Genomic DNA, 27,053 nt, shown 5'->3' with positions numbered 1-27,053 from the left:
AGCATCTACCCTACATCCATCCATCCAACATCTACCCTACATCCATCCAACATCTACCCTACATCCATCCATCCAGCATCTACCCTACATCCATCCATCCAGCATCTACCCTACATCCATCCAACATCTACCCTACATCCATCCAGCATCTACCCTACATCCATCCATCCAACATCTACCCTACATCCATCCAACATCTACCCTACATCCATCCATCCAGCATCTACCCTACATCCATCCATCCAGCATCTACCCTACATCCATCCATCCAGCATCTACCCTACATCCATCCATCCAGCATCTACCCTAGATCCATCCATCCAGCATCTACCCTACGTCCATCCAACATCTACCCTACATCCATCCATCCAGCATCTACCCTACATCCATCCAGCATCTACCCTACATCCATCCATCCAACATCTACCCTACATCCATCCATCCAGCATCTACCCTACATCCATCCATCCATCCATCCAGCATCTACCCTACATCCATCCATCCAGCATCTACCCTACATCCATCCATCCAGCATCTACCCTACGTCCATCCAACATCTACCCTACATCCATCCATCCAGCATCTACCCTACATCCATCCATCCATCCAGCATCTACCCTACATCCATCCATCCAACATCTACCCTACATCCATCCAACATCTACCCTATGTCCATCCAACATCTACCCTACATCCATCCATCCAGCATCTACCCTACATCCATCCAACATCTACCCTACGTCCATCCAACATCTACCCTACGTCCATCCATCCAGCATCTACCCTACATCCATCCATCCATCCAACATCCATCCATCCAGCATCTACCCTACATCCATCCAACATCCATCCATCCAGCATCTACCCTACATCCATCCATCCAACATCCATCCATCCAACATCTACCCTACATCCATCCATCCAACATCTACCCTACATCCATCCAACATCTACCCTACATCCATCCAACATCCATCCATCCAACATCTACCCTACATCCATCCAACATCCATCCATCCAACATCTACCCTACATCCATCCAACATCCATCCATCCAACATCCATCCATCCATCCAACATCTACCCTACATCCATCCAACATCCATCCATCCAACATCCATCCATCCAACATCCATCCATCCAACATCTACCCTACATCCATCCAACATCCATCCATCCAACATCTACCCTACATCCATCCAACATCCATCCATCCAACATCTACCCTACATCCATCCAACATCCATCCATCCAACATCCATCCATCCATCCAACATCTACCCTACATCCATCCAACATCCATCCATCCAACATCCATCCATCCAACATCCATCCATCCAACATCTAACCTACATCCATCCAACATCCATCCATCCAACATCTACCCTACATCCATCAAACATTCATCCATCAAACATCTACCCTACATCCATCAAACATCCATCCATCTCTCGAACATCCATCCAACATCCATCCATCCATCGATCAAACATCTATTCAATATCCATCCAACATCCATCCTACATCCATCAAATTAAAAATAAAATTAAATAAGTACTGTGAAATGTGTATATTTGTAGGCTACTGGACAGCCATAAAACCTGAGCAAACCCTTACAACAACAACGTTACAACAGAACACAACCAAAGACAAAACATTTTAAGATCCTACCTCTAATGTTTTGGTTTTACCTCAGATCCATTAGGTGCTTTCACACTAGACTTTTCTTCTCAGGGCTGTAATGCGATTTTTAACATAATATTTAACTGCTTTCCAGTCTCTGTTTCTGAGAGCTTGAGGTTCTGCAGAAATACAGCGCTGACACTCTTCTTTACCAGGAACTTGATTCATTACAATAAATCTCCTCAAATGTGTGTCCACTGCAGCACACTCGTCTGGGGTCCAGCTTCTTTTGACGGCCGTTTGTTTTCCTATGTAGGCAAAAACACAAAATATTGTAGGTTTTCTTTTATAAAGAAATTTTAATCTTACTTAACCCTGTAAGACCCACTGTTTCAGAATTACAACAATTGTGGTTATTCCCCAAAACCCCTTTTGTCTTTTTTTTCTTGTTTGTTTGTTTATACAACCACATCAATATGATCTGTGGGTCTTACATTTTATTCCAACCATGTAATTGGATCCAGGATTTGTATACAAAGCCCACCCTTAAGTCAAGAAGTGACATATCCTACAACTTTCTGATCAAGCAACATCCCTTTGATTTACTGGACTGGATTCATCTTCAAGTAAGTAAAATGCTTGGAATATGTTTTTCTGTGTTTCTTACAGTGTCTAGAACAAGGACATATACAGTAAATGTTAAAAATATGCCCTACATTTTGTTTAGAGCTTGTTTTATAAATGTTGCAATATTACAATGTTGGATGAGAGTGGCAGTCATAATTGCCCTGTATTTAAGAGGAACATATTGAGGGGAACTTAAATGAAAATGTTCACAACAAATTATACATGATTTAAACATTATACCCTTTAGCTTTATATCGGATTACATATTCTATACTGTATTAGAGACTAAAGTTGAAAGATATATTGCCATATCTAAACATTATAATTTGCTATCAAATTCTGCAGGACTTACTAACAAAGAAATTCTGTTTGTGCAAATCTTCCCTTTCTTAGTCTACTGATAAACAAAATGTTCTTATCAATTTATAGTCAAAGTGCTTATTATCATTAGGCCTATAACCTTTATTTAACCAGGTCTGTCCCATTGAGATCCAAGATCTCTTTTGCAAGAGACACCTGGCCAATCCTCCAAGTTGTGCGGGATGCTCCTGGTGCTTTGTTCTGGCACAGGTGTAAATGTTCATCACTGTTAGATTTTGTTGTAAACTGGACGCTGAATGCATTCCTGTAAGGATTACAATCACAGTCTACTATAGGTGAGCCATTAGGTATAGTGTGACCGGTGAGATGTGTGAATAGGCTGCTTCAGTCAAAAGTGTGAACACGTCATAATGAGGCATGTGTGCTATTTGTATATACAATGTACATTTGTTTCAATTTTATCTTTTTCATTTCAGAATGCCACCAGCAAGGAGAAATCCTCGGTACAATGTGCACAATGTAATTGCCATCATCCAAAAAGGAGAAAGTGATGTGGACATAGATTTTGACGACACTGATGCAAGTGATGAAGAATCAGATATTGATGTCTCTGTGGTCAAAGAAAACCAAGAACCTACCGATTGTCCAGCTAATGTGAATATTGAGCCCGGGCAATCAAAGAAATACATCATGCCACATGACAGACGTCACTGATTTTTCTGGTCAAGCTCTCACAGATGATGTCACCTCCCTCCACACACCACTGCACAAGAAGAAGGGCATAGAAGGCTTTGACCACAGAGTGGAGGGGAAATAACATCTGTGCTGTCAAATGGTACGACAACAGGGCGGTGACACTTGTGTCATCCTTCGCTGGACCAGAACCTGTTCAGGAGATTCAACACTGGGACAAAGCCGCCAAAACGTACATTGACGTTAGAAAGCCTTCCATTGTGGGCATCTACAATAAATACATGGGAGGTGTGGATTTGTTGGACTCATTTACAGCAAAACACAAGTATGCACTGAAATCCTGGCGGTGGTACATTTACATCTTCTGGCACACAATCACCCTTGCTGTGGTCAACGCCTGGCTCCTCTACAAGCAGCACAGCCTATGCTCTCAGGATTCCAAAGAAGGAGATACTGAACATGAGAAAGTTCCAAGCACAGTTGGCTTCCTCTCTCATTACGGTAATGATCTATTTGTGCTATTTACCTTGTTTGTGATAAATCAGACTGGTATTTGAGATGTACATAAATTGATACATTTGTTCTTTATATTCTAATCTGGTGGACACAACACTGAAAACACCAAAGAGAGGACGGCCATCTTCAATCAACAAGAGCCCAGAGACAGGAGCCCTCTGAATAGTGGAAAGAGACCACACATGGATGATGGAAGTCCAAAGGCTCCCTCTTCTAAAAAGTCACGCAAACCACCACCCATGGATGTGCGCATGGACCAAACTGGATTTCCCCCTGAAGACAAAGAGAGGGCACTGCAGACATTGCAGTAAAGGGTACACCAATACCCAATGCAGCAAGTGTGATGTCCGCCTCTGTTTTTCAGAGGACAGGAACCGTTTCTGGGATTACCACTATAAGTAAAGGTGGACTTCACACGGAGCACACAGATTTCAGTGGAGAGTGAGAGAACACTGCAGACATTGCACTGTTAACAATGTAAATAAATAAAGTTCTTATTTGTTGGAATAAACAACTCTTCATAATAACATGACTGAGATTATTATTCATTTTATACACTGGTTTGGTAAAAACAAAAACACTGCACATTAATCCTTAATTATGCAGCTTGATGGGCACCTCTTCGGACCTGACGTGCTGCCCAGCTACGCAAACGCACCTACGTGGATGTACTCTCTTGTGATTGGCCAGAGTGATCACGAGTCTCCGGATGTTTGGGTCTCGTTGCTGAAAGAGAGCATGAAGCGGTGGAAAAACCCCAGCCCCCCTGTGCTGCCAGCTTCTCCAAGCCCCGAGCTCCCTCTTTTGCCAAAACCCCCATGAGAACGACCGACAACTGGCTGAAGGAAGAGCTGCAACGGGTGAACGAAAGGCAGAAAGCAACGGAGGAGTGCCTGCTCAGACGCATTCCGTTTAGTTTTGCTTTTTAACTTTATTTATAGTTAACTGTTTTGATTGCATTCTTTTTTCTTTGTGTGTTGTATTTATTAAACTGAGTGGTTTGCAGTGGCTCATTGTACTTCTGACGGCATTACATTATAATTCTGGAAAAGAAACTGCAACAGGATGCTTTTACCCTACACTCGAGTATAAACACTCTCTCTCTCACTTAAAGCAATTTTATTCTTTCTTGCATTTCACAAAATAATAATAATAAAAACAATAATAATAATAATATTTTCTATTTACAAGGCACTTTTAAAAGGTCATTTAATAAAGTCAGCTGCATGTGGAGGCTTAATGAGACTTGGATGAAGGAACACTAGCAGTTAGGAGGTATTTAAGGTGATTATAGGTTGTTCGAGTTTTTCAACTGGTCACTGTACACCTCCGTTGTTGGAGGAAATGCAAGCATTTTTCCTGAGTAACTCCATAAAGTGTTAAAGATTTTTTTTTTAAATACAACTTATTGATATAAAGGTGATAATGCCAGTCTTTCCCCAACCCTACAACAATGCAGGCTCACAAGGTCTGTTCCTGCAACAGCTTCTTTCAAGCCACTGTCAGGCTTGTGGCACCGGACAGTAAGGAGGGACAGACATATTTCAAGTGTTGAGTCAAGGAAGCAAAGTAAAAGCCCTTAAAAATAAATGAGCAGCTCTGGCCGAAAAGAGAGTGCAAGCCCCAAAGCTTACCTCTCTTTTTTGCAGACACACTCCGGTTTTGGACTTGTGATGTGGAGGGACATTCTTGCAGGGATGACATGCTGACCTCATCTTCTGACCCCTCTTCTCTTGGCATACTGACATCTGGACAAAGAAATTACTTTATTGTAGTATACACTACATGAAATATGTAATAGCCGTCAGTACAGTGGTTGTGTTATTTTATAAAATAATTTAGTATATTCAATTTAGTTTATTTATATAGCGCCGATTCACAACAGATGTCGTCTCAAGGCACTTAACAAGAAGTCGGTATATGGGATCTGTGTCTCTTAAAGAGAGACACAGTTTATTTCATCCCGTCTCCTATCGTCCTAAATTCTTTTCAAGTGACTAGAGACGTGAAAATATTAGTTGTCATGTTAGCCCAGGTATGGGCAACTCCAGTCCTCAAGGGCCACTATTCTGCAGGTCTGAGATGTTTCCCTGCTTCAAATTAAATAGATCAAACAGCTTGTTGCCAAGCTCTGCACAATGAATCAGGTGTGTTGCAGCAGGGAAACATCTAAGACCTAAAGGATAGTGGCACTCAAGCAGTATATTTCCTCATATAGTGTACGGACGACAGACCGTCCCACGCAGTCCACTAGTGCTGAAGTAGCTGTGTGCCGAAAAGATTGTATGTTGGACAATATAAGATGAACTGATTTCATCAGACAGAAAGCGACTGTTGTTACTGACATTACAAGTAGCATTAACGTTTAGGTTAGTGTGCCCTCACCTACTGTTTATAGGTTGACTTCACGCAGGGATTGCACGTCTACTCAAACATTTTTCCTCTTCAACTGTGTACGAGTACACCGTTACAGCGAGACGAGTACACAGTTACAGCGAGACGAGTACACAGTTACAGCGAGTTGAGTATGAGTACACAGACGAGGAGGAAACATGTCAAGACGACAAGGCTGTACGAGTTTATTTGATGTCATCTAACCCGATGGCATATGCGTTTGAGCCAGTGATGAGGAGGAGGGTTGAGAGGCCCGTTTTTGCGGAAGTTGAGGGAGCTGCAGCGGCTCCGGACGGAGATGACAGTGAGGAAAGGGTCGGCAACCCTTTGCAGTGCAAGTGCGGTCACTGCTCAGCAATGCGGACAACCGTGGAGTCTGTTTGCGGCTATGAAGCAGACTTGGATAATGTGCTCAGGGAATTGTCCTGCATCACCTTATCGCGCACATTCCAGATGTTCTGTAGTGACAGGGACGTGTTGGAGTAGCTGTGCAATCCCTGTATGAAGTCTGTGCCGAGAGATTAGAGCAACCTATAAGCAATAGGTGGGTTCACGCTAACCTCAAAGTTAATGGTACTTGTAATTTCAGGCAGTACTGACGCAGTGTTCAGTTTTAAAACTGGGGTTGTGTTTGACTGATTGTGCAGCCTCTGCATCAGACAGGTCTCCTGACAGAGTTGCAGGAGAAAGAGGTGGGTGGGACAAAGGAGGGAGGTGGAGTTGTTGATGTTAACATTTTTGCCACGTGCTGTGTGAAATGCACGAAAGGTAAGAATTGCGTTCAAGCTCACCGGTTGCAGACACTCCCTGGTTTTGACTTTGTGATGTGGAGGTACATTCTTCCGTGGATGACATGCTGACCTCATCGTCTGTCCCATCATCTCCTAGCATACTGATATCTGGAGAGGGAAATAACTTAAGAATACAATACACATAATATCTAAAATGGATCATTTAGAATCAATTTAGGAACATGGTATACACATACCTTCAATGTCCTCTGCTAAAGGTCCCTCCATGTCAATGGTCTCTAAAATGATAATTGATAAAAAATTTAGTTTGGAAAGCTGAAACTATGGGCAATCTGCAAGAGTATACAACAGTAGTATTATCTCTCAAATGAGTGTGTCTTCAAGAATATAAAGTTAATTACCATTCACATCGACTTGTATTTCATCGAGGCTCTTTCCTTTGTAATCTCCTAGGCGTCCTTGTTCCATTGCCAGGAGGACTTTACTTACTTTGGCTAATTGGAGGGTGCTTTCTGGAAGCCTGTAGTGTTTCCTGTGAACAGCGATATTATGACCAAGGAAGTCTGCCAACTGGTCGAGTTCAGTGGTTTTGAGGTTCAATACAGTAGACAGGGTAGCAATATGTTTCCTCAGTTGAATTGATGTTAGTGCTTGAGGATTTTTTATGTCAGCACATTCACTGACAAATTGCCTCATGCAGTCACAAGCCCTGAGGTAATGGGCAGATTTTGGCAATGCAAACAGATATTCATTGTCCTTCAGCACCCCACATTCTTCTCTGCTCTCAGTAAGAGCATCAAGTGATTGTCTCATTAATGGGGTTAGAAGAACAGGAACCTTCCTTCCTCTTTTTCCAACAATTGCTATTCGCACAAAATGCCTGCAGAGCTTCTGCTCAAGCGCTGTGAGGGCCAAATTTACATCTCCTTGTTCCTCTGATGTGTCCTTCGATAAGTATGCAGACAGGCGCATTCGGGACACTTCACCTGCTCTCCGCCGATTAAAAAGCATAACTTGAGTCAGCGTTACTTTTGCAAGTTCCTTCCAATTTGTGGATGAACGATGTTCTTTTAAATCTTTGAGATGTTGCTGCTGTTTTTCTTCTAGATAGCAATGTAGCCTTTGGATATCTTGTGTAAGAGGTAAAAGTTGCGGTGCATTCCATTTGGCCCGGTTAAGCTGGGTTAATGCCTGGCCTGCAATATCAAACCTCCAACTCTCTAAATACAACTGTGCGAACTCCTCAGCATCTTTAATGGTTTCTTTATCTTTCTTTTTCAGTCCTTCGGACTTAATAAACATAGCCAACGAATGCAGGCTGTGTCCTACCTTGCGTGCAAGAGAGGGACATTGGTATATGCCAGTTTCCTCACTGAATCCAGATAGGTTCTTTGCAGCTCTGACAACCTGGGAGTACTGTTCAGGTTTGATGAGTTCTTGAATGGTCTTCACATGCATGATTTTTTTAGCTTCCAATAAAAGCCTGCCAAGTTCTCTCAGTTTTTGGCGTATATACTGGTGTTGACTAACTATCTTCTCATTCTTTTTGAACAACCTGAACCCATAATTGAGGATGCAGTTGTCTCCTTTAATTGCAACTGCAATCTTGTCCTGAATCATTACACTCAAGAACTTCCAATACGCGTCTGTATATTCCGATGGAGAAGGTTCAGCGAAAGCACACAATGCCTGAACTCTATTTTTACCTGGTTTAGTACTTTTGGGTTTGAAGCTGCAGACCTTGAAATGCCGCCACATCGCTCTTCTTGAGAACAACCCATAGCAGTGAATGCAATGTGCAAATTTATGTCCATCTGATTTTTTCCCCGGTTGTTTACATGGGATTAGTTTTCCTTTTTGTGTTTCCAAAACATGACTGTTGTGCTCGAAGTTTCCCTTATTTCGTATGTAGTCCAATTGTAGTTTTCTTTCCTTTGAGTTTTTTGGAAAACTGAATGCTTTCGCAACATCCAATTGATCTTGGTGTTTACGCCACAAGTGTCTTGACATTTTCTGGACAAACTTCCTGCAATAAAAGCAGAAATGTTTCTTGTTATAGCTTCTGGATCCATCATCTTTCTTTAAAGTTGGACTGACAATGATACACTGCTCTTCTTCCAGGGGCACTGAAACATCGTTTTCAGAATATGTTGCTATTTCCTTTTCATTCCCATCAACTCTGCTATTTGGAAATCTTTGTGTGGGATCATGACATCTTTCCAAAAGTCTTCTCTGGCTAAAGTCAAATTGGCTATGACTAGAGGATTCACTTCCACTTTCCCTGGGCTTAGACTTGCTCTGTCTGGAGGACTTGCTTCCACTCTCTCGGGAGGATCTACTTCCACTCTCCCTGGGCTTAGACTTGCTCTGTCTGGAGGACTCGCTTCCACTCTCTCGGGAGGATCTACTTCCACTTTCTCTGGGCTTAGACTTGCTCTGTCTGGAGGACTTGCTTCCACTCTCTCGGGAGGATCTACTTCCACTCTCCCTGGGCTTAGACTTGCTCTGTCTGGAGGACTCGCTTCCACTCTCTCGGGAGGATCTACTTCCACTTTCCCTGGGCTTAGACTTGCTCTGTCTGGAGGACTTGCTTCCACTCTCTCGGGAGGATCTACTTCCACTCTCCCTGGGCTTAGACTTGCTCTGTGTGGAGGACTCGCTTCCACTCTCTCGGGAGGATCTACTTCCACTCTCCCTGGGCTTAGACTTGCTCTGACTGGAGGACTCGCTTCCACTCTCTCGGGAGGATCTACTTCCACTCTCCCTGGGCTTAGACTTGCTCTGACTGGAGGACTCGCTTCCACTCTCTCTGGAGGATCTACTTCCACTCTCCCTGGGCTTAGACTTGCTCTGTCTGGAGGACTCGCTTCCACTCTCTCGGGAGGATCTACTTCTTCTCTCTCTGGGCTTAAACTTGCTCTGACTGGATGATGCACCTTTGTTCTTTTTTTCCTTTTCCAGGGTTAATTCCATACTGCTATCACTTTCTGTGCTTTCATCCTTGGGATTTGGAATATACTCCTCTTCGCTACCTAAGTTTGAGTCATCCGATTCAAAGAGATTCATCTGAATCTTTAAAAACAAACACACATCTGTTAATAACTATTTTTGCAACATTAAATATAAAAAACCTGAGTATACTGATTGAACAGGCTCAGGATATTAAATTAAGAAAAATGTGTATGGACCATTTTCAGTACAAGTAAATTTACAAATTAGAAGAATCCCCATCAGACTCACTAGCAAGAGCAACAGACATTTGTCCCCCCCCCCCCCCCCCCAAGACTTACGGGACGGCAAGACCTTCTTCTCAGCTTCTTTGAATCCCTTTCAGGCTTAAAAAAAGGAGTCTCCTCTGCGCCGTCGCTACTTGAATCATAGAGACTGTGGGTAAAATCTCGTACTCTGTCCATCTGCAAAAAGGGAGACATGGAGATATTTTGCTGTATTTTTAATTGATAGGGAGACCATTCAGAGGTTGTCAGGTGAGCTAGACACCTATGAAAATTATTGACCAATATTACCCCTCCATCCACCTGCTGAGGCCCATGTCCAAACTGCCTTTCAGGTGGAGTAAACGTTGACAAAATTATTAAAAAAAGAGTAACGTTTCAGTTTTCATGCATTTGATTGTTAAATTGAATGACTTCACAGCAAATGATTCATCATAATGATATGGTGTCATTCCTGTAGACATGGAACTACTCAAGAGAGAGGGAGAGATTAGTAAATTTTCCGAAGTGTCTTCCTCACCTCACAATTGTCTCCCTATCAATTAAAAATCAGCAATCAGTCAGAAAAGATGAGTTGAGCTCTCTAATAAATGATTACTGATTGATTGTTGGTGATCTCTATTTAATTGATAATTAATGCACCAGGCAAGGAGGAGGACGCGACCGGATTTTGGCAACAGAGACCGGCTGCGGCGTCCGGGAGTGATAGCGTCGGCCTAGGGGTGGGCGATATGGCAAAAATATCATATCACGATTTTTTCCAGGAAAATCACGATTCACGATTTTATCACGATTCCTTTTCATGTTGGTTTTACTATTTTGCAATTGACTGAGCATCACAGCCAAACTAAAGTCCCTATTTTAAAAACAAAGCCTTAGGTAACAAAATATAAAATAAAAAAGAATTGCAGACATTTAGGCCAAAGTGGCGAAGATAAAAAATATTTGTCATTGTCTTTGTTATTAAAATTTAAGAACAAAGATACACATACACAACTTAATACAAATTAAATAAACAGTGTTTTATTTTTTCAGCTGTAGGTTTATTTAACAGCATTGAAGAAAGTAATTAAATTAACAAATATGAAAATAAAACACAACATCGACTTCACTGTATAAATTTTACATCGATTCTTATTAAAGCTACTATTAAAGTTCTCAGTCAAGAGTGAGTGAGATGCTCTTTGTATTTTGTTGTTTTATTAACAGGGATAGTTCTCCCAAAAATTTTAATTCTCTCAAGCCGTTTTAAACCCGAATAAGTCTCCCTCTTCTGTTGAAAATAAAAGTTATTTGGAGGAATGTGGGTAAACAAACAGTTGATGTACCACAGAGACTTCCATAATAGTTTTTTCCTATACTATGGTATAGTCAATGGGGACCAGCAACCGCCCGGTTAGCCACACTCCTCAAAATATCTTCTTTTGTGTTCAGCACAAGAAATAAATTAATACAGGTTTGGAACAACATTAGAGAGTGAGTAAATAATGACAGAATTTTTATTTTTGGGTAACTGTCCCTTTAAGGACAAGCGACTGCATGTTTACTATTAGGGCTACTGTCACTTTAAGATCTGCGCGCAACGAGTCTACACGCATTTGACAAGGCAGATTTTTTTCTTCATTTTTTCTATTGTTCTTTCACTTTAGACATAACCAACTTTGTTTATGTAAACCTTGTGTGTATTTGACAGTATTAGCGCAATAAGACTCGAAAGATTACTTAGTTCAGTAACGGGCGCTGTTAGACAGGCTTTTAGTGCATGTGCGCGCGTCGGGTGTTTGCCTCAGAAAAGCGCCCGTTAGAACAGCGCATCAGCAGCGAATGACATGTTTAACCGGCAAGGCTTTAAAGCACATGCAAATAATACATTTTTATGAACTACAGTGTCCCGTTCCTCTGCATTTCATGTGGATATACGTCGCGCTGTACAGTATGTTGAGACGGAGGCGCCAGAAATGCAAACTGATAAAATGGACGATCCTACGATATTTCTTCAAAAGCAGATCGTGGAGACATTTTAATCGTCCACGATCAAAAATCGTAATATCGCACACCCCTACGTCGGCCTACCGGGGTTTGTCCCGGTATGCTGGCTGACCAGTAGCCTACACCACTGGGCACATTGTATCTTTTTTTTTTTTTTTTTAAGAACACACCTGAGCGCTGATCACTGGACATCACTCCTAAAGGTGTTTATGCCAATCCAATAGATTCAATTTCAAATGAGTCCATTTAGATTCAGATTTTAAAAGCAATTGTTCAAAACAATCGATTCAGGTTCAAAGTGAATGATTCCCATTCAAATATAAAATCATTCAAATTCGCTTACTAGTGGCACAAAATTGATCACATAAACAAGTTAATTATATTGTTAAAATGTGTTTTGGGGCTTACCAGAATGCTTTTTGTGCGTCTCAGTGGTGGAACAAGTTCATCATCCGATTGATTGTTGGAATGGTTGCTTGGAGAAGCCTCATCACAAGTTTCTTTCACAACAGTTTCATCTGATTCGTACAAATGATCTGAAACATCTGGGCCAATATCATTCTGCCCTATAATAACATCCAGGTGTGGGGTGGGAGGTTCGTTTTCCATACCATCCTCATCAGTTTCATCACTATCTGGATAATCAACCAGTGAAAATCCTTGGACAGTAAATACCTAAAAATAAACAAAAATTCAGTAAGTATGGAATTAGAAAGTTTGGCCAAAGAAACATGGCATGGTCTGACTAAAAATCTAAATCCAGAAATGTGAACATCAGCCCTTTTAGACAGTGTACAATTATAAATGTTAAAATCAGTGTACAGCTATACTATAGTATTACAATACTATCATATAGTTGCCTGAGGAAGACCATTTGGATCGAAACGTTTGTTTTTTAGTCAATAAAAAAGGTAACTGTGAGCTTTAACCCAGTATGCAGATTTTCTTCTTTTTTCTCCACAGATGTTACCATAATGCATTAAAAGGTGCCCCACAAGAATGGCACTGGAAAGATGCCAGTGTGTGTTACATTACCTGGCCTGTACAACCCAATAAGGTCACCTGACTACTTTAAAGCCCCATGAGCATTGGTCCATGGTCCAATTGACCATTACAGGGGTTTTCAGTGCATCAAATCAAAATATTTAAAATCAAAATTCAAATAAAAAAGATGCTTTAAAACATCGAACAGGAACTAATAAGGTCATCTAATGGTGAAACAGCACTGAACTTCAACTGAGAGCATGGACTAAAAAGCAGCTCACGTCTATTCCAGGAGTTTGCAGTGGATCAAATCAAAATATTGCTTTAAAACATCGAACGGCTCAGATACAGTATACAATTACGAATGTGCAAATCACAGTTGAGGTCATGTCAGGTGTTGCCATAGTGCATTAAAAACAATTACAGTAAGAACTAGACGGAAGGGCCCCACATGGGTCAGACTACAGACACATGAGTGTGTAAAGGAGAGACTAGAGAAACAAATGTACTTGGAAGATGGAAGGACCCCATAAGAACATGACTGGAAACATGCCGGTGTGTGTGACATTACCTGGCCTTTAACAGCCAATATAAAGCCACATAAGCATTGGTCCACTTTAGTAATAGAACACCACCACATGTCAGCATAGATGAATGCGTTTGAATGTACTTTTACCTGTGTGCAGGTCTGATCTGGGTTTGGTCCATTTAGCGTCTGAGGAACAGGGCTGGTCTCATTCTCTACTGCTGTGGTAGGAGTCTGAAGGCCTTTCACCTGAAATAGACAGACAAGAAGAGTCTCAGAACTGTCTGAAGAGACATTCACAGGCTAATAAGGTCATCTAATGGTGAAACAGCACTGAACTTCAACTGAGAGCATGGACTAAAAAGCAGCTCACGTCTATTCCAGGAGTTTGCAGTGGATCAAATCAAAATATTGCTTTAAAACATCGAACGGCTCAGATACAGTATACAATTACGAATGTGAAAATCACAGTTGAGGTCATGTCAGGTGTTGCCATAGTGCATTAAAAACAATTACAGTAAGAACTAGACGGAAGGGCCCCACATGGGTCAGACTACAGACACATGAGTGTGTAAAGGAGAGACTAGAGAAACAAATGTACTTGGAAGATGGAAGGACCCCATAAGAACATGACTGGAAACATGCCGGTGTGTGTGACATTACCTGGCCTTTAACAGCCAATATAAAGCCACATAAGCATTGGTCCACTTTAGTAATAGAACACCACCACATGTCAGCATAGATGAATGTGTTTGAATGTACTTTTACCTGTGTGCAGGTCTGATCTGGGTTTGGTCCATCATTTAGCGTCTGAGGAACAGGGCTGGTCTCCTTCTCTACTGCTGTGGCAGGAGTCTGAAGGCCTTTCACCTGAAATAGACAGACAAGAAGAGTCTCAGAACTGTCTGAAGAGACATTCACAGGCTAATAAGGTCATCTAATGGTGAAACAGCACTGAACTTCAACTGAGAGCATGGACTAAAAAGCAGCTCACGTCTATTCCAGGAGTTTGCAGTGGATCAAATCAATATATTGCTTTAAAACATCGAACGGCTCAGATACAGTATACAATTACGAATGTGAAAATCACAGTTGAGGTCATGTCAGGTGTTGCCATAGTGCATTAAAAACAATTACAGTAAGAACTAGACGGAAGGGCCCCACATGGGTCAGACTACAGACACATGAGTGTGTAAAGGAGAGACTAGAGAAACAAATGTACTTGGAAGATGGAAGGACCCCATAAGAACATGACTGGAAACATGCCGGTGTGTGTGACATTACCTGGCCTTTAACAGCCAATATAAAGCCACATAGGCATTGGTCCACTTTAGTAATAGAACACCACCACATGTCAGCATAGATGAATGCGTTTGAATGTACTTTTACCTGTGTGTAGGTCTGATCTGGGTTTGGTCCATCATTTAGCGTCTGAGGAACAGGGCTGGTCTCCTTCTCTACTGCTGTGGCAGGAGTCTGAAGGCCTTTCACCTGAAATAGACAGACAAGAAGAGTCTCAGAACTGTCTGAAGAGACATTCACAGGCTAATAAGGTCATCTAATGGTGAAACAGCACTGAACTTCAACTGAGAGCATGGACTAAAAAGCAGCTCACGTCTATTCCAGGAGTTTGCAGTGGATCAAATCAAAATATTGCTTTAAAACATCGAACGGCTCAGATACAGTATACAATTACGAATGTGAAAATCACAGTTGAGGTCATGTCAGGTGTTGCCATAGTGCATTAAAAACAATTACAGTAAGAACTAGACGGAAGGGCCCCACATGGGTCAGACTACAGACACATGAGTGTGTAAAGGAGAGACTAGAGAAACAAATGTACTTGGAAGATGGAGGGACCCCATAAGAACATGACTGGAAACATGCCGGTGTGTGTGACATTACCTGGCCTTTAACAGCCAATATAAAGCCACATAAGCATTGGTCCACTTTAGTAATAGAACACCACCACATGTCAGCATAGATGAATGTGTTTGAATGTACTTTTACCTGTGTGCAGGTCTGATCTGGGTTTGGTCCATCATTTAGCGTCTGAGGAACAGGGCTGGTCTCCTTCTCTACTGCTGTGGCAGGAGTCTGAAGGCCTTTCACCTGAAATAGACAGACAAGAAGAGTCTCAGAACTGTCTGAAGAGACATTCACAGGCTAATAAGGTCATCTAATGGTGAAACAGCACTGAACTTCAACTGAGAGCATGGACTAAAAAGCAGCTCACGTCTATTCCAGGAGTTTGCAGTGGATCAAATCAATATATTGCTTTAAAACATCGAACGGCTCAGATACAGTATACAATTACGAATGTGAAAATCACAGTTGAGGTCATGTCAGGTGTTGCCATAGTGCATTAAAAACAATTACAGTAAGAACTAGACGGAAGGGCCCCACATGGGTCAGACTACAGACACATGAGTGTGTAAAGGAGAGACTAGAGAAACAAATGTACTTGGAAGATGGAAGGACCCCATAAGAACATGACTGGAAACATGCCGGTGTGTGTGACATTACCTGGCCTTTAACAGCCAATATAAAGCCACATAAGCATTGGTCCACTTTAGTAATAGAACACCACCACATGTCAGCATAGATGAATGTGTTTGAATGTACTTTTACCTGTGTGCAGGTCTGATCTGGGTTTGGTCCATCATTTAGCGTCTGAGGAACAGGGCTGGTCTCATTCTCTACTGCTGTGGCAGGAGTCTGAAGGCCTTTCACCTGAAATAGACAGACAAGAAGAGTCTCAGAACTGTCTGAAGAGACATTCACAGGCTAATAAGGTCATCTAATGGTGAAACAGCACTGAACTTCAACTGAGAGCATGGACTAAAAAGCAGCTCACGTCTATTCCAGGAGTTTGCAGTGGATCAAATCAAAATATTGCTTTAAAACATCGAACGGCTCAGATACAGTATACAATTACGAATGTGAAAATCACAGTTGAGGTTATGTCAGGTGTTGCCATAGTGCATTAAAAACAATTACAGTAAGAACTAGACGGAAGGGCCCCACATGGGTCAGACTACAGACACATAAGTGTGTAAAGGAGAGACTAGAGAAACAAATGTACTTGGAAGATGGAAGGACCCCATAAGAACATGACTGGAAACATGCCGGTGTGTGTGACATTACCTGGCCTTTAACAGCCAATATAAAGCCACATAAGCATTGGTCCACTTTAGTAATAGAACACCACCACATGTCAGCATAGATGAATGTGTTTGAATGTACTTTTACCTGTGTGCAGGTCTGATCTGGGTTTGGTCCATCATTTAGCGTCTGAGGAACAGGGCTGGTCTCATTCTCTACTGCTGCGGCTGGAGCTTGGGTTTTTTTCAACTGGATTGCAGATAAAGAAGAACTCATTTTAACACACATCACAGATCAAAGATTAAATGCATTTCCATAGACAGTCAAGAGTAATATTAGAAACATGGTTAATATTGGAGAAATACAAAATTTGCTTTTGCAACAAAAAATTCAAATAAAGAAATCTCTATACTTCATCTAACCAACTCACCTTACTGCGCCAAGGCCATTTTGAATCACCATAGTTATAATCAATTTCATCTCCTATTTCTATTTTCTTCAGAGAAAAAAGGCACAAATGGGGTTTGTTGTCAACTATGATTTTTTTCATAACGCAATTTGGATTTTTCTGGTTGTCATTGACCAATCTTCCGAGAGATCGATCTTCTTCCGATGCATCCAGGCTGAAAAGTATCAGAAAAATGGTAATAGTTTTACATTCTTTTAAAAGTTTTATTGAAAGAGTTATTTTCAAAAGAATTTAAGAGTATTTGTGCTTCATTCATTCATCAAGTATTAAACCCTTGTTTCAGGGTTAACTCATAATTTCTCTAAATCAATACAAAACATCCATCTTTCAATGTTTACCATAAGTGATGATTCTGCCACTGAAAGTCAAAGAGAAATGTGCTTTCAATCTCGGAGTATTTTCTTGACTTGCATTCCTCCTGTGTGAGGAGTTTACCCCTGTACTCCAACACGAAGTCCCCGGGTTCAATGGGGTGTGCGGCAAACACTCCTCTTCCTACAATAATATATAATAATTAAACATTTCATTCTGGGACTCAAAAAGAGATACTACAGTATTTTCAAAGTGAGGTTGAGGTTCTTGCGTCTAGTCAGTGTATTACCTGCAGACAATGCTCAACACTCTCCCAGTTGTGATACACACTCTACAGGTAAAGTGCTTTTTAGATCAGACTTTATGTGGCCAAAAAATGTTTTTGATGCAGACCCATCCACATTAATGCATTACTGAGGTCCTGTCTATGCTCTGTTCGGTTCCCTTAAAGGAGTCATTACCTGTAATTTTCACTTTTCCACGAGAATCAATGTATGTTATGATTGCCTAACGATTATACACTGGCCGGGAACCTGATATTTAAAAGTGAAGCGTTTGTTTACCCCAGGGTTCGTAAACCAGCCCACGTGCACGCGCACTCAAACGCGAGATTTTAATTTCTGGATACACCATATATGGACACCGCAGACCTATGCTGCAGGAAGCCCGCCCTCTCCCCCTCATATTTAGTCGCGAAAGATGCAGAAACGTAGTTACGCACACGTGAGTTGCTCTGTTGTTGACTGCCAGAATCAACATGTAACTTAAATGTGTTTTCTCTCCCAAGAACGGACCAAGCTGTCAGGGACCAGTGGATTAAATTCATTTTTAATGACGCGGTTCCTACAACCCTTCCCACTGGCTTAACGTTAGGTGTCTGTGTCTGTGCTAATCATTTTACGCCGGAATCGTTCACAAATTTGAATGTCTAAAAAACCACAACGTGAAACAAGGCAAAAACACCACATGATAGCAAACGTTGATCTCACTTCCATCGACTCTACATCTTACCTTTCCAGCTCAGGTTCAGAGTCTGGCTCGTGCATTTACGGTTGAATCCCGTAGGTTGCGGCCAGGTCGGGTTCATTCACAACTTGCGCCATGATGTCATTTTGGAATGATATGCTGAAGTTACCTGCGGTGTCAACCCCCCTCCTTCCTGCCACCAATCAACGCGCCCCTCATTTGCATTATTAAAATGACCGTCCACGACAGCCAAAATATCGCATCAGATCTCGCGAGACAATAATGCCTTCAGAAATAAGGGTCTGAGGAGCTCTGTGTTAATTTTTTTAGAAGAGCCTGAAAGACTATAATAGAGCGTGGGTATCCAAGGTAATACTAGGTTATGACTCCTTTAAACTGAGAGTGCCGTGTACCATTTAGTGCAGGTAACACCAGTGAAGCGTAAGAACATCATGCAACTCAGACTTTTGACATAGACAGACAGATGTACTATATTGATCCAAAACTGGAAAATTACATTGTAGCCGCAGCAAGGCATGAAACTAAATATTAAACAGCAATATAAAAAACAGAAAGTAATCCTGATTTACAAAATAAATATAGGACACAGAAAAGCAATATAATAAACGTATATACAACAAATAGAGAGACTGGTTAAATAATGTATTGTGCAAATGAGCTTTAAAGACCCACTCCGATGAAAATCATGTTTTTCGTGTTGTTAACATGTTCTTGTGGCATTTTTCTAAAGCTAGAGGACATATCTTTAGAAAATTAAGCCCAAAATTGCATTTTTGAGTATTTCTGCATTCAAATGGCTGTGAACCAATGGCAGTCACTATAAGGCAGCCTAAAACAGACTGGAGTTGTGATGTAATAACTCTGGGGGGGGCCACAAGCTCCTGCCCCACTCCACTCAGGTTCTGAGGAGTAGAGAAGACGATGGAGGATCAACACCTGTGTGCTTTAGTGGGTTGCAGTGCTAAGAAGAGAGATATTGGTATTAGCTTTCATAATTTACCGCAGCGCTGGCTCCGCCCACAACGCAGAGGCAAATTGCTAATGAGCTACTGCCGCTCTGCAGAAGCAAAGTCCTGGAAAAGAGCACATGTTTTTGATTTGGGCTAAAAACTGCATAATCATAATTTAAAGACCACTGAGAACACTTTAAAATAGCTCAAAAGATGATCGGAGTGGGACTTTAAGTTGCAGTGAACGAAAGGTGCATTGAAATTCGGATTCTCAAGTGCAATAACTTTATTAATTACAAATTTGTAATAATTGGGGTTTGACACCCAGAGACTGTGAGGAAAAAACTGTATGCTGAAGCAGAAACAGAGAAGAAGAAAGTGCTACTTCATGGTTCCTGCATCATTTTAAAAATCAAAACGAATGCTTTTCAAAAACCTTAGGAGCTCAGTAAATGAAAAATAAGACCCAACAGGCCAAGGGAAACAACAAGAAAAGAACTGAAATTCATACATGTGAATGACGACATCTACTTTTAATGTTTTATAATGCAGATGTTTTATCCCTATTAACTTCGCCCTTTCCTTTCCATGTCACTTATTTGGGATCAATCAAGATGAAAATTTGCCTTAAACTCTAAACTGCAGCTAGTCTACCACAGCAATAGGCTCTACTTCTCTGGACACTTCAGTAGAATATTCTGACAAAGCACTCTGACAATCTTGCCTGGGCTGTAAAGTATCACACTCACTTCGATCACTGTCTGTCTTTGACAAAGGCAAAAAAAAAAAAAAAATCTTCTGCAACTTACCTTTGTAAGTGTCAATGAATCTCGGCATAAACCCATCCTTGTCAGTGCAAGACAGAATGTATGTCTTTGCATCGTCTATAGGCTTCTTTCTCCTCCTCCTTGCGGACATAATGGCTCTGTGAAAATAATTGTAATTCGTACTTAGTCAAGGCAAATCTCACAAAAAGGTTTTTGAAAAATAGCAAGTCACAAAAAAAATCTATTATGTAAAATAAATAAATAAACAGACATTAATACAAACACATAGACGCTGCAACAGCTGTGTACTGAGCTTTGCTATTGCAGGATGCACATTGTTTAACATCAAACACGGCAGGGCTCCAGACTGCGACCAATTGGTCGCATTTTGCGACCAAAATTTGAGAGTGTGCGACTGAATTTTACATCCAGTCGCACATGTGCGACCAGTAAATTAGTCCCTTTTTTTTTACACGTTAAACGTGGAAGGGGCTTATTAATGAATCCGGAATGTGTGGCAGTGCAAGAAGAATAGGGAATCGCCACTGTAAGTGGCTAATGTGTGGAGGGGGAGGGTCCTAGAGATAATCGAGCGCGCGTTTAAACGTCTGTAGGAAGGAGACGGAGACAAATATCACAACCTGCTATGTGCGTCTGAGCCACGAGCAAGCGAACTATTGACTCGTTCTGCGGCTAGTGTGCCAGTTAAATTCACTTGCTGGCTTCTCAAATAAAACATTACAACAGCGATAATAATAAAAAAAACGAAGAAAACGATTACTCTTTGTGCATTGTTCAATGTGAGTGCCAAATGCTCGAACATGACCTGTCATTTACGTCGTCATCACCCGGGAGTTGATAGCGCACGAGCGCGGGCGAGACCTGAACTACAGATGTTACCATCGGTGTTTAAACTAAACTCATTTATTTTGCCAATGCAAACATTCAAGAGCAAGACGCGAAAGAGAACTCGCGTCTAGATTTGTGCGCGTGTGTGTGCGCGCGCGCGCGTGTCTATGTGTATGCGTAGGTTACTCATCTCGGACAGCGCGCAAATATTATCTTTCAAGTCTTGCTCTTGAATGGACAAATTCACACAAAAAGTATGTCAACATGTCCGTCTTGATGAGTATCCTAGCAGACATAGTCTCTGTTATGCCTTAAGTGAACATGTATGAAGAAAGACACTCACAGTATCGGTGTAGTAGGCCTACTGAATCAGCTCTGAATTAAATAGCTTTTGTAACTTTAATAAGGATTCATCTTTAATTTATACAGTCAAATATGCAATGTTATTTTACATTTGATTATTTTATTCAATTTCTGTACCTGAAAACTAATGTTAGACCTACCTGAAAAGCATAGTTTATTTTATTTGTAGGCTAGGCTATCTTTGCTCTATTGTATTTATTTGTGCTTTTGCTTGTGGTTAGATTATTTCTTAATTTTTTTGACAGTAGTCTTTTTTTCCCCTGAACATAACACCGAAATCGTACCGAAACCGTGAACCTAAAACCGTGATACAAACTGAACTGTGAGCTATTTAAAATGTTGCAGCCCTAGTACAGTGTCACAGTCGGATGATGATTCAGAGTGAGAGGTTTTAGTGGCAAAAAAGGCCGAACCCACCATTTTCGGGAAGATTGGCTGCGAGAATTCAGCTGGTTGAGGTAGTACTGTAAGGAGACGAATACCATGAACTGCGAATGTTGCAGTCGCTACCCCATAACTGCGGGGAACACGAAGTTTGCCGACAGTGCAGGCACTTCACAGTTTAAACACAATACTCTATTTAATAACAAAGCATAGAGTATGCGGTGTTAATAAATCAATTGCCGGTTGCTTTTAGAAGACAAGAGGATGTAACGTTAAATCAGAGCGCAAAGGCATTGTAATTTCTGCATCTATTATCAAAGTATTTATTAGTAATACACTGGAAATTAGTAGAAATGTGAATATTTGGTTAGTATGTTGATTTACGGTGTGTGCTCCTAAATTTCCTGGTTGTGCTCCTAAAATTTTCAGTTAGGGGCCACTGTGCTCCTAAGGAAAAAAGTTAGTCTGGAGCCCTGCACGGGCTAATGAAATATGCAAATTCTGAAATGTGCACACTGAAAGCTGACCGAGCCTGTTGAAGCCGAGAAGTTAACTTGTTAGATGATAACCATGTTGTGCTGCACAGACACTCAGTAATCAATTTAAACTAGGGCTGTCAAACCTAACTTCTGGTACAGCAGCATGGCGGCGTTGCCACATGACCATTGACTGACATATGCAGCATCACATCCTTCCTCATACATACACGCATGGATGGTTTTGGGGGGGTCCAGGGTAGGCCGGTACCACCCAGACAAAAAGCTTGGTGAAAACTTCCCTTAGAAGTATTCAGTCTAAACAAGCTAAGGTTTCACATCTTGCTACATTTGTTGATCAGTCACAGTGAGATGCTCTGAAATTTAAGAATGTGTTTTTATTTGTTAAAAATGTGTTATATATATGGGTGTTTCTGCAACTATGGGCACTTTTGAATATCCCAATTTAAAAAAAAAATCAACCTCTATGAATTTCAATTTGAATCATCATAGTCTGTAATACATATAAAAATGTACACAAAATTGAATGTAGTCATTAAGAATTTAATCCGGAACATGTTTATTTTTTATGTTTTTCAGGTCATCTTCTTAAAAAGTGTCCTTACCGCAACGTTACAATAACGTTCATTTTATAAATTTTTCTTTCTAAACTTCTATAAAAATAAGTCTCATCTAGGGTTCAACAATGGCATGTTTATATATATACTAATATATAATATATACTTCAGTATTAATAATATACTGAATATTTGTAATTGAATATACAGTAAACCTTTAATTTGTCTCTACCGCAACACAAGGTCTTTACCGCAACACCTAAATTTGCTGCGGTAAAGACATTAAATTAGCTTATTTTATGTATCTCAACATTGAGACCACAGGTGTGGGACGTTAACAAAAATGGTGTTTTGAGCTATAAATGCTTCATAATATTATATTAAATCACATTAATCAGTTATTGTATTTTTTGTCAAGGTGTGTATTGGTACTCTGCATATATTTATAAAGCATCATACAAATTTTAACATAAATAAAACATTTCACTGCTGGGACATAAAAGTGCCCGCAGTTGCAGAAACACCCATATATATATATATATATATATATATATGGGTCAATGACGTATAAGGATTTTCGACAGGCCAATTTTAAAATACTAAAAATAATAATGTCAAAAATCCTTATACGTCATTGACCCTTACATATATATAAAATGAAGTTGAGATAAGATGCTAAAATGGCAAGCATCACTTCACATTGTCACGGACATGGACAACTGAGAGCAGGAAAGATTTTTCACTAAATACTTTGCATTTTACGCATTTTATTGAAAAATTATGTGACCAAAACATCCACAACTGAATTGCTACAGCTATATTGCTGTAATTGCAATGTAAATTTGGAAAAACTTGAAGGCGGTCTTTTCTATTATTTTCTCTCAACTGTCCTGCTAAGAATGTGTTTTTATTTGTTAAAAATGTGTTATATATATATATATATATATATATATATATATATATATGGGTCAATGACGTGACGCTTAAATGTTCTGTACGACTGCATTTTGGCACCGTAGCTTCAGTCCTGCGCGTTAGCTTCTGGCTAACCTCCATCAGCGAGTCCTGCCCTGTCTTGCTCACAATTCACAACCGATTCCACCTTTAACGACACGACTTCACTGCACCCCGTCTCTGCCCCGCTGTCATGTCCGTGGTGACGTTATTAGGTTAAGCCAACTGCTAATAGTAATATTATGACGCTAACGTTAGCTACATGGCAGCTAAACGAGGTAGCAAACATCACGATATAACGCCAAAATTATGAACTCACCATAAAAACCTCACAATTCACAACCAACTCCACTTTTAACGACACGACTTCACTGCACCCCGTCTCTGCCCCGCTGTCATGTCCGTGGTGACATGTTATTAGGTTAAGCCAACTGCTAATAGTAATATTATGTCGCTAACGTTAGCTACATGGCAGCCAAAAGAGGTAGCAAAAATCACGATATACTGTAACGCCAAAATAAACTCACAATGAAAACCATGCCTAGCTTACCTGTTGCATGCAGAGGTCGGTATTTGTAAAATACCACTCTTCTTCCGTCTTCTTCTGTCTTCAATCTTCTATCCTTTAAGTCTTCTTCTTCTACTTCTTCTTCTTGTGCAATATCCGCGGTTTTCCTTACATTCGCGGCTGATTGTACAGTGCAGTAATTTCATTGGCCAAAGGTTTCAGATTCCCGCGGTGTGTATTCGATTTCGCGGGAAGTGTATATCCTGACTTCCGGTACAAAAAGGCTCGACGATACACACCTTCACACACTTACCCACTTTTTGCTACCTTACGGGCCACTTTTTAGAGATGGAAAAAAAAGCAATGGTAGGATCAGGGGAGGCTGCTGAGCCTATTTTAATTGAAATCGAAGTGGGGTCCACCATTTTGGGCCCCACTCCGATTTTGGACCTCCTTAGGTGGATGTGCTCCCACCGATGGGAACCCACACCGATGTAAATGTTAGTACACACACACACACACACACACACACACACACACACGTTGGCCTTCCATGTTTTATGGGGACTTTCCATAGAAAAAAAAAATTATATACTGAACAAACTGTATATTCAATTCGCTAATCCTAACTGATGTATTTTAACAAAGTGAACTAATGAGTATTTGTATACATTTCATATTGATGACATATTTTTTAAGTGTCATGTTTATCTTTGGATATAGGCTTAATGTGTGTCATTGTTCTCTACAGGTTGAGTGAGTGTGGTGTCACAGATGAAGGTTGTGCTGCTCTGGCTTCAGCTCTGAGATCAAACCCCTCACACCTGAGAAAACTGCATCTGTCATATAATAAACTAGGAGACTCAGGAGTGAAGCTGCTCTCTGCTGTACTGGAGAATCACTGTAAACTGGAGGAACTGGGGTAAGATCATTTCTACCATAAAGACTCGGAGTGAATAAGGATTAATATGTAGATGGTGCATACAATATATCTTTGGCGTAAGCCCCATCCGGTGGTTAAGCAACAGATTCCAACTTGAAAAGTCAGATCCTGTCTGCAATGGAAGGCAGCGGTGAGGAGTCTCCCTGAAGATAAACTTTTACATCTTCATATATTATTATCTCCCAAAAGATAGTAAAACTAACAGCTAAAAAAACACTGAAGGAACTACAAACCAGACAACAGATCCAGGATACAGTGAATAGTTTTTTTTTTCAAAGCACAAATGTTTGGTGTAAATCAACTTGCCTTGTAATGCTTGTGCAAACAGACCCTTGCAAAAGCATGAGCATTGCCTCAAAATGTGTGTGTGCAGCTGAAAAGAGAGAAGTGGTGTGTGTTTCACCTGAACCAGGACTGTCACCATATCAGATTTATCACTACATGATTATCATGGCCAAAATAACACACAATAACAATATATCACCATATCTATGGAATTTTTGAAAAAAAATGCTATCAGTCAAATTCCTCTTTACTTTGTTTATTTTGTTATTTTTGAAAAAGAAGAATAACTTCATCACATACAAAAGGAACAATTCCACTTAATGCGACCAGTTTGAAATAATGGTAACACTTTATCACAAGTATACAGTAACAAAGCGCTTATAAATAATTTTTTAACTATTAGTTTATTGTTAATTAATTGTATTTAATAATATATAAGCTGTAGTTAATATATTAAAAGACTATATACAAATAGTGAGTTCTTCATTCATTGTCACTGTAATTAAAAAAGTGTTGTTTAATTGTCTCTTATGTAAAACGTTTGGTTCCACTTTATTTCGATAGACCACTTATTCTATTAACAATAAGTAATTTTGCAACTACATGTCAACTAACTATCATTAGAGTTAGTGTTTTCAAAAGACCCGGTACTTCGGTACCAAGTCGGTACTAAAAAAATGAAATTGTTAAGGTACAAGCTTGTCTTAAGTACCGGTGGTACCGAAGTATCGGGTTGATCTGGTTCTTGACGTGCTGTCCGAAAGGTGCAGAGTTGCGTCCTCTTCATAAACACACTTAGACATGGCGACCGGTGGGGCTGCTAATGCAGTGGCTCTGAATCCACTTGTTAAAAAGAAAGGAAGAATGAAACGTTCACATAGAGGGCCCTATTTTAACGAACTGAAACGCAAGTGGCAAAGCGCAAAGCGCAAGTAACTTTGTGGGCGGATCCCGGCGCTGTTGCTATTTTCCCGGCGGGATAAACGACTCTTGCGCCTGGCGCAAATCTAAAAGGGGTTGGTCTGAAGTAGCTTCATTATTCATAGGTGTGGTTTGGGTGTAACGTGAAATAAACCAATCAGAGCGTCCTCTCACATTCCCTTTAAGAGCAGGCGCGCTTGTTCCATGGCGGATTGCTATTATAACGGCGGATTTGCCAGCGCACGCCAGGAGCCGTTCACAGCCGAGGAGGCTGACGTTCTCGTCAGGACCGTAAAACACAGAGAAGTGACATTGGGGATGATGGGAGAAACCCACACAAATTAGCTTCGGTTAAACAGGCTTATAATGTCTAAATGTGTAGCCTAATCTAGATTATTATTATTTTTTTTTAAATCTAGATAGATCTTTTTCTCATCTTCACAGACACAACAATGATTTCCCTCGTGTGTTAATATTTTTCCTTGTAATAATGTATGATTTGCAAAAATGAAAACTGCTGCGTCTGTTTATATTAGAGAATCAA

At 40.6% G+C, this 27,053-nt stretch overlaps 2 protein-coding genes across 2 annotated transcripts in view; one reads left to right on the top strand and one right to left on the bottom strand.

Annotated features, from left to right (window-relative positions):
* Window positions 1-27,053, top strand: part of LOC306997715 (protein NLRC3-like) — a 124,578-nt gene that overhangs the window by 59,219 nt on the left and 38,306 nt on the right. Inside the window, exon 11 of the mRNA XM_079611117.1 lies at window positions 25,112-25,282. Within this exon, the coding sequence (XP_079467243.1) occupies window positions 25,112-25,282 (171 nt within the window). The remainder of the gene's footprint in view (window positions 1-25,111; window positions 25,283-27,053) is intronic.
* LOC306997728 (uncharacterized protein) lies at window positions 547-10,337 on the bottom strand. The gene is made up of 6 exons (XM_079611150.1): window positions 10,217-10,337; window positions 7,328-8,952; window positions 7,163-7,204; window positions 6,966-7,073; window positions 5,415-5,528; window positions 547-1,931 (listed from the first exon to the last, which is right to left on the bottom strand). Exons 2-6 carry the CDS (start codon window positions 8,934-8,936, stop codon window positions 1,717-1,719), a joined length of 2,088 nt encoding a protein of 695 aa, XP_079467276.1. The 5' UTR covers window positions 8,937-8,952; window positions 10,217-10,337; the 3' UTR covers window positions 547-1,716.

Source organism: Phoxinus phoxinus (genome assembly GCF_949152265.1).
Source record: "Phoxinus phoxinus genome assembly, chromosome: 4".
Classification (NCBI taxonomy): domain Eukaryota; kingdom Metazoa; phylum Chordata; class Actinopteri; order Cypriniformes; family Leuciscidae; genus Phoxinus; species Phoxinus phoxinus.
The sequence above is the reverse complement of the archived record's forward strand: the minus strand, read 5'-3'. Positions and strand labels throughout refer to the sequence as shown.

Coding starts and splice junctions, on each gene's coding strand:
- LOC306997728 (XM_079611150.1), bottom strand. CDS start 8,936: ATGTCAAGACACTTGTGGCGTAAACACCAAGATCAATTGGATGTTGCG. Junction 7,074..7,162: donor TTTAGCAGAGGACATTGAAG/GTATGTGTATAC, acceptor TTCCCTCTCCAG/ATATCAGTATGCTAGGAGAT. Junction 5,529..6,965: donor CCAGGGAGTGTCTGCAACCG/GTGAGCTTGAAC, acceptor TTCTTTGTCCAG/ATGTCAGTATGCCAAGAGAA.